Source organism: Spodoptera frugiperda, chromosome 30 (genome assembly GCF_023101765.2).
Source record: "Spodoptera frugiperda isolate SF20-4 chromosome 30, AGI-APGP_CSIRO_Sfru_2.0, whole genome shotgun sequence".
NCBI classification, from domain to species: domain Eukaryota; kingdom Metazoa; phylum Arthropoda; class Insecta; order Lepidoptera; family Noctuidae; genus Spodoptera; species Spodoptera frugiperda.
In genome coordinates this window covers 11,679,233-11,688,257 of record NC_064241.1, presented here as the reverse complement: position 1 = coordinate 11,688,257, position 9,025 = coordinate 11,679,233, and the positions used below count along the sequence as shown (strand labels likewise).

Sequence of the window (9,025 nt, the reverse complement as noted above, 5' to 3'; positions counted from 1 at the left end):
GTATGTGTCTTATAGCTATCTTGTGTATGATAACTATGGCTTTATGAACTACACTTATCTATGATTAGTAAAATAAACACTTGATGTATTACAATGGTATTTGTTTTATATGAATGGTCTATATTCCTTCTGTTGAAACATAACATACATCTTCCATCTTTCATTGGAAAACTGGTAGAACCTATTGAACGCTACCTACTACGTTCCTTGAATACTAGCAATGAAATAAAAGCCTTATAAGTAAATAAATGTTTTTCAAATAACATTTAAGATAATATAGATATAAGTAGAAGTATGTGATACCAGGCTTGCAGACATAGCAAAGAGTATTTTATAAATTTTCAGTGCAAGATCACCATTGTATGATAAGACCGCTCATTAGACTCATACTACTTCAAATTTATGTAATCTAAGCTACTTAAATGTGTACAATAAAGCATATAAAAATAAATAAAATCAGTTATCGTATTTAGTAATATAGTAGAACCTAATTCGCTACAACAATTACGGTCCCATTCTGCATAATTATTTTATCAATTGTTATCATATTTTAAAATTGATCTACATTTAGATCAAGTTGGCACAAAATAATAATCTTAACATACTTTTGCTGAAATATTTGTACCAATGCAAAATGTACCTAAATGGTTAGCTATCACAACTCAAGTTCTTTTACCACATCTAATCTCCAAATATGATTGGAAAACGACATTACATACAAAGATAAATATGATAATGTATTGGTTATTGGTCATATTTTTTGAAATAAAACAGAATATCAGTTAAAGTTGTATATTTTTATATCTATCTAACATTATGAACTATGAAATGTACATAAACGGATTAGCTACAGCTAAAAAAGTTGGTACTTAAGTAGAAGTCTAAACAACATTGGAACGGAATTTAATTAAATGTTTAATTAAGTTTCTTTTAGTTTGACTAATGGATAATTTAACGTGTTTATTACGTTGCATATTATCTGGTACAAAGGGGCGTGGCTATAGACAACTTAGTCAGATATTGTAAAGAAGGCCCTCAATAGATTATATTGAAACAAGTCATTCAACATAATGCACGATAAAAATGACGACATCGCCATTAAAGTAACATGTTCGAATGAGATAGCGGGATTCCCTCTCTACATATTTAAATGCATTTTTTCATTACACTTTTTACGTTGTCATAGCTTATTTGTACAGAGTTATTCACAACAAAATTTGATTTCAACAACATTGCGTGTGTAGCTATTTAAATATATTCGTGAATTAGTTATGCAGTGTAAAGATCAGCGTCCACAATCCCACATCGCACGAATCGGACTAAAAATTAATCCGTTTGATGCGATCCGTCCGATGCGTGCGATGCGTACGATGCGGGTCTGTGGACGCTTACCTTAAGTAAATATAGTTAATATTAAACTACCTATAATTTATTCTATTTGAGCAGTGCAAATACAAAGCCCCACAAACTTATACAACCCGGAAATTGAATATTTGGCACTAATTGACGTTTTGTTATTTAAAGTAATCTGCGTATTATTTTTTGTTGTTTGATGTTATCAACTTTCCGCAATTTATTGGCAAGTTGGCAAGATTTATTGATTGTCGCCATTTTGATAGGTAATGCTTTTTATTTTCTAATAAGAATACTAATCATTTGGGAATTTTTCATTTGTAACATCAAAGTGTATTTAGGTACCTACATATAGGAAAATTAGTATTTCTATGTAACACACATGTTTGTTACCAATACATTCAGGTATCTTTACAACAGTCTCTTGTAAACTAAATAAAATGAATACAAAGGCAAAATATACAGTATTCACAAATAGGTTGTACCTGCCAACCGGTATATGAAATACCTAACTAGTTACATCGACCAACTGCATGTTAGTCGAAAATCGCCTTTATTAACCGCGTAATAAAGACGTTACTAGCAATTGGAAGTATAATAGTCACATTTTCGATGTCAAATATATCTATAATAATTTTATTTATTTCAATAATCGTTTCTTCGCGAAGTACATGGCAATACCTATGACTGATGATGTGGTTGCTATGGCCGCTACTTTCGTTGATCCAATCTTTTCTCCCCAAAGCCAACCCTCGGGCAGGCAGCTGATAGCGTGGGTGATGTCCAGGCATAGTTTTCCTGCTACTATGCTTTCTAATATAAGTCTGACGTCTAGGTGTTTCTTGGCATCGGCTCCACCATTTTCTGATGCTTTTTGTAAACAATCACGACTCCACCATAGTTTTCTTATTGAGCTTGATGTTCTAGAAAGAAAAATAAATTTTAATGAAGTATTTTGTCTTTCAGACTATTTCGTTGGTCAAGTGCTATTGCAAGCACGAGTACCAAGAGGTCTCAGGTTTGTTCCATGACAACAAAATAAAATAACTATCTTAAATCTCGAGTTGTTTTTTGGAGGATCATATCTAAAAACAAGATAAAATTGGTAAAAAAAAGAACAACGTTAAATGTTTTGCATCCGCATGATGTCTTTATCAATTTATATTTCTTATCAATTTCCGAATCAGATAAATGTGCACTATTATTGTGCGATATGAACTAAAAAATAGAACTTACAGTGATTGCAATAAATGTGTCGTAAGACAGTAAGTAATCTTAACCATAAGATAATAATTAGCATTTGATTGATACAGGAAGTAAATAAGCGACATATAGATCTATGAATAGAGACAAAGAGAATGTCGGACACGGAAATCGTTATAATAACTAGATAAGAACTATATTACACACTACGCGCCTTCAATTTTAACTGTACAGGTAAATTGTAGGTCCATGCAGCCTACACACCTTACGATTTAACTGTATAGTCGAACTGTACTGTCGCGTGCGTAAGACTATACTGCACTTAAGTTCCGGTCGATATATTTGGCAAGACCAGAGGCGGATTATCCATAAGGCAAACTAGGCACGTGCCTAGGGGCGCGGGATCTCAGAATTTTTAAATAAATAAAGACAATAACATATCAACGATTAAGAATTAAATGCTGATCTGCAATAGATTATATTGCACAACACAAGCATCGATATACTCGTATTATGCAATATTGCGCGTTTGTTGCGTCGTTGCGTCGTTCTCGAGCGTCGGATGTTACTTTGCATGCAATAGATTCCGGAGATCCCTGCCGCCGGGGTAGAGGCGCGGCTAGCGCGGTGGCGGCAACTAAGTTTTGTCGTCACGTCGCGTCGTCGTCAGTCAGTTACGCGCGCTTCGACGCTCCTATTGTTTACTTTCTCGCTGTGGTATTTGTGTGTATCAATTACCTTTTAGAGTATTTCTCAAAGAATGAGTGAATTAAAAAAGAAACCTAGTGGTGCATCATATAACCACTCAAACGTCCGGCCCGCGCGACCGTTTATCTCTCTAACGTCCAGCCGCGCACGGCATCCGAACCGCGCGCGACTCGCAAGTTCATCGTAACAAAAAACCTATATAGCTACTGAACCGTAATGCCTAGAATAAAGAAAAGAATACCAAAGTCAAAGTCAAAGTCAAAATTATTTATTTCAATTAGACCAGGAAGGCACTTTTGAACGTCAAAGCAAATATAATAATATTAATAATGTCAGTCTGTCGGTCAGTCCTCTAGTGAAGCTATTTGCTCGTTCCAAAGTGTAGATTCCTATGGAGAAGAACGAGCAAGAAACTCCATAGGTTACTCTTTTCCAATCAGTTTCACAATACAATTCATGGTTACATTGTTTCGATTGCTTCAACTATGTGAGAACAATGTAAAACTAATATTTAGTCAAAGTGATAGAAAAAGAAAATAACCCTGAGGACAATAATCTTAATGCAGTCTGGAGCTGACCAGTCCCAGTTGACAGCGCCCGTTCACGAACATGACACGTACACCAGCACCGACCAACTCAACCATGTTGCAGGGAATCGAGCGATCCAATGCCCGTGCCACCGCCAATGAGACCTTTGAGTGAGCATGACAACTCCAAGCTGACACAAGTGCATTCTACTAGTCTAATACAGTTTTAGCTAATTACAGGGCTCTCACATTTACAATGATTGTATCTAATTTAACAGAACAAATTGAAATAACATGGTTTTATTATTACATTATTGGAATTACTTTATTTTTTCGTTACCCTGTGGAGCTGGACCAGCCTGCCTCCAAGCATTTTTATCCTCTATATAATCATTCAATTTGTAGTATGCTAATCTACACATCGTTTTTTTAATACATAATTTAAATTGTCTTTCATTTAGGTGTTTTATTTCCTCTGGAATTTTGTTATAACATTTAACACCGAATCCCATGAACGACTTACTTATTTTTGACAATCTAAAGAATGGCTGGCTCAATCTATCCTTATGTCTAGTTTCATAATTGTGTCTGTCAGACACTTTGTCAAACAAGTTTAGATTTTTCCTAACATACATAATGTTTTCATAGATAAATTGACATGGAACGGTCATAATATTGATCTCCCTAAACTTTTCCCTGAGAGATTCGCGACGACCAAGATTGTAGATAGCTCTGACGGCGCGCTTTTGTAAAATAAAAATAGACTCAATGTCAGCAGCCTGTCCCCACAGTAAAATGCCGTACGACATGATGCTATGGAAGTAACTAAAGTACACTAGTCTTGCCGTGTCTATGTCGGTTAACTGTCGGATTTTCCAGACAGCATAAGCTGCAGAGCTTAATCGTCCCGCTAGAGATGTAATGTGAGGACCCCATTGCAATTTGTCGTCTACGGTGATTCCCAGGAAAGTAGTCTCTTTTACAAATTCTAATTTTTCACGATTCAATAATATGTCACATTTATTACTTTTAACATTTGGCAAAACAAATCTAATACATTTTGTCTTTTTATCGTTTAAGACTAAGTTATTGACTGTAAACCAATTCTGAACCTTCATTAGAGCATCATTTACGTCGTCATAATTATTTGTTCGTCTGTTTATTTTAAAAACTAGTGATGTGTCATCAGCAAATAATACCATTTGAGGTTCATTTTTGAATAAATGGGGCAAGTCATTTATATATGCCAAAAATAGGAATGGACCTAGTATTGATCCCTGAGGTACACCCATAGATACGCTAGCCCCATGTGAGTTTACTTTGTTTATTTGAACTTTAAGTTGCCTATCCTGAAGGTATGACTTTAATAGATTTAGCGATACCCCTCGAATGCCGTACCAAAAAAAAGATTGAAGAATACTGATCAATCTTAACGATTTTTTTAAATCTTTAGTTAATCTTTAAAATACAATAAAACGGGTTAAACATGAAACACAGAAAAAAAAACAGAATTATTTCTACCTTTTTAGAATATACGGAGACCATTGCCTGCAACAGAAAAAAGCCTTTCATATGGAACAGATGTTCCAACTATGCAAAAGTATTTGTTGGCAATCGGTGTTATTGAGCCGTACAAGGAATTTCTTTGCTGATACCAATATGTGATAGGGTCTGACGTTTCGAAGTCGACGACAGGCTGTGTTAAATAATGTTTTAATTCATCTTGTAAACCGTCTCCTTGACTTTCTGATTGCAGCTGATTTCTTACCAACTTGTTGTGAAATTCCCAAATGTTAGATTCTTCTGCTTCCTTCATCTGAATTTCCAAATTTTTTTCTGGATTTTCATGATTTGTATTGTTCTCTAATTGTTGTTTTGAAGTTACAATCATATTATTAATTTTATTAATAACTCTGGAGCATGCTAATTTGTCAGAGAAATGAATTTTCTTGAACCTCGGATCCAGTAGTGTCGTGGTAGCTAAAACATGTACTTGTTCCACTGTACTGAATCTCTTACTTAATTCTTCCAATAATTATAATATAAATATTTTTTGGTTGCAGAGCCAACATCCGTTTCCGTCTTTATAGCACTATATGTTTTTATAAGACAGGATACTATTGGTATAATTTTGCTTGATGTTACAAATTTTTCTACACATATTTCTTTTGTCACAGCTTCCATGGGTTTTAAAGTATTTATAAGATCTCTAATACCATCCAGTTGACTGGCGGTTAACATTGGCGGAGCTTTCGGGTGGTTAAGTAATATTGTAGCACGTAGATTTGATAACTTTACAAATCGAACTAAAATTCGACTGTGGCATCTGATCCTGAAAACTCTGGCAATTTCATGGTTTGGCAATGGCAACAGAATTGCTGAAAGTTTGCGCGGCTAATTTTACTTTCATAACCTGCTTTGTAAAGTTAACATGCTGATTTTTGAGACGGTTAGCTAAATGAACACCTTCTCTTTCTTGCAATTCATTTAATTTTTCAATATACTGCCACGAAATGGTTCGACCCTCTGCATCTAATAATTCTTTTTTTTGACCAAGTGTATTTCTAACTAATTTCAACATGTGCGCGGGGTCTGGAATTATAACAATCTCTTGTCCATTAACTTTGAAAAAGGGTGTGATATTTTCTGGTGACTCCAAATTACAACCTAAAATCTTAGCCATAGCAAAATTTGCAGGGCACCCGTCAAATGTTAAGGATGCATCTATAATATTACATTCAATTAGCAAATTGATACAATTATTTATTAAACAAATATACAAAACTTATTTTGTTTCATTTATTAATAATAATAAATTATTTAAGCTTTTACACAATCTATATCTACAAGCATTAGCGTAAGTACAAGGGTCCTGGTCTACTAAAGTCTAGGGTTTGATGATACAACGTCATCGTAATTGCAAAAACAACTAGTTAAAATTTTTAGTATTAGGATGGCCATTTATGGCTGGTACAGGGGCGCCGATAAAGTGATTGCCTAGAGCGCTCTGGACCTTTAATCCGCCACTGGGCAAGACAGTAATAGTATTCCCTTCTTGTATCTATGAGTGACGAGATTTCGATTTCTGGACCACATCAAGCCAAACTATATTAATGCAGTTTTTGGTATAGAATATTTTTATTATTGCCGCGTTGTTCGAATGGTAGCAAGAGCGACTAATACACGAGCCGGCGGCATGTGCGCTCAGCAAAAACCCAGTGGGACTGAGTACAGAAGCCTTTATAGGGGTGTGAGGATAGAGAATTTGTATATACAACCCTAAAGAAATATTAGCATCAAGTACTTACTGTATAAGTGATATAAGCAGACTAGCAGCCCACAGCATTGTGCTGACAGTCTCTAGTTTGTAAGCAGTGTCGTCTGACAGCTTGAGGACGCCCACATCATACAGCCAGCATGCCTTCTCCACCGGTAAGAATGCCTGGTCCACCATGTTGGCTACTACTCCTAGTATTGCTGCTGCTCTTGTAGTTTCCTGTGAAAACGGAGTATGTTATGAATTCTACTACTATTCGTGAATACCTATAATTGTTATTGGCTTTTTCTTGCATTATTGTCACATTATACCCCATTTTCTTATCAAATTGTACAGTTGTTGGTTTTTCATGTGTTTAAATAAATTTGATACTTTAATTTGCATATCAAATTATGTCGTAATAGAAGTTAAGAATTTAGTTTAAAAAATAAATTCTGTAACAATTTTACTTTGCAATGAATTCTACAATATCAAACTTGAAATGTTACAACAAATAGAGGAAAAAGTAAGACTAAAAGATCAATTTGTAGTAATTACTGTTTTTCCTAGCTTTCCTAGCAAAATTATTTAGTTGATACCTACATGTCGTCCTAAACCATAGTTGTATGTGTGCCTGATCATGGGGATATCATCGAAGAGTCGCAGCATCATCCTGGCATTGGACAACCGAGAGCCGGCTGACTGCCACGGCTTCTCATCTTGAACACATCCATACAGTTTGCATGCATAACAAGCTAGACGGACCACCTGTATAAATAAAACAAAACAAAATTAAATAAAATCAACACCTGGCACATTACAAAACAAATAATTGTTTTATTTTAAAGTGCTAGTTAATGTATTATTATTTTCATGAAAAACAGATGAAAATATACATAGTGTTTTATCAAAACAAAGGACATTGTGTAGCTGAAAATCATATGACCAAAATAAAAAAAAGTATATACATTATTAACCACACAAGACACAATATGTTTTCTATTTTGTCTCATGTACTGGCAGACAAAAGGTTAATCTTAACATTTGTATAAAATTTGAATATTTTGTCATCTATAAATTCCTAGAATTAAATTAGTAATGAACTTGAGAATTTTAAATTAAATAAGTTTGCTTCCTTATTGTAGTATTTACATATTATTTGCCATTTGAATATTTAATAACATGTTTAAGCAATTTGTATCAACCAACAAGCTATTGTATGTTGAGTGGATTTAGGTATTTAATAAATATTATTTTTTAATGATGAAACTGTTTTATTTATAATCTTATAATGTTAAGTGAGCATCTCTTTCGTTCCAATCTGTTAAGCAAGAAATAAAAATTGTAGATAATAATTTTATTTGCTTATTGTATTGGTAATAAATAACATGAGTTATAAAACAACACATGGATAAAAAATTATCTTTATTATGAATTAAAGATCATAAAATTACATTGTAATTAGGCAGATAATGCGAGTCAAAGGTCCGCTCTTTAGAAGTAATTAGGTATATTGACAGATATTAATAAAAGTTATGAGAGTCAGGTTACTAGTGTAACCGGTGTAAGTACCAAGTAAATACCAAGGCCGCCGTGTTTCCGCATACCATACCTTGTCTCTCCCATTGTAGCTGTCCAAAAGATCACAAATATCGTCCACTATCGAAGACATTTCACTAAAACTTCACTGTTTTTATCAAAATCTCAAGATTGTATGAAACTGATTTATTATCTAACGGAATGGCCAGTCCGAATTCGCGCACTATCACAAAACTCGCGGAAGCGTGCGCCTGAGTACATTTACGGTTGATAACTATTACATTTCTCCAATCTATTAGATTGTTAGCGTTTCGCAACCTTGAGACTCGAGTCCCACTTCGTTTTCGAAAGCGTCCAACTGTCCACTAGCCTGTCAAAGACAGCTGACGATGACGCTTTTGACATTACTTTGACAGATCGGCCATATTAACTTTGCGTT

General features: G+C 34.4%; 1 protein-coding gene across 1 annotated transcript; it reads right to left on the bottom strand.

Annotated features, from left to right (window-relative positions):
* Window positions 1-778: 778 nt before the first annotated feature.
* LOC118270002 (peroxisomal membrane protein 11C-like) lies at window positions 779-8,966 on the bottom strand. Its single transcript, XM_035585414.2, has 4 exons — window positions 8,660-8,966; window positions 7,651-7,815; window positions 7,100-7,287; window positions 779-2,276 (listed from the first exon to the last, which is right to left on the bottom strand). Exons 1-4 carry the CDS (start codon window positions 8,717-8,719, stop codon window positions 1,994-1,996), a joined length of 696 nt encoding a protein of 231 aa, XP_035441307.1. The 5' UTR covers window positions 8,720-8,966; the 3' UTR covers window positions 779-1,993.
* Between the last annotated feature and the right edge of the window lie 59 nt (window positions 8,967-9,025).

Bases quoted from the DNA above. Each gene is read 5' to 3' on its own strand.
- LOC118270002 (XM_035585414.2), bottom strand. From the start codon at position 8,719: ATGTCTTCGATAGTGGACGATATTTGTGATCTTTTGGACAGCTACAAT. The intron at 7,816-8,659 runs GTATGGTATGCG...TTATTTATACAG, and splicing joins GCTACAATGGGAGAGACAAG to GTGGTCCGTCTAGCTTGTTA. The intron at 7,288-7,650 runs GTAGGTATCAAC...CCGTTTTCACAG, and splicing joins ACTATGGTTTAGGACGACAT to GAAACTACAAGAGCAGCAGC.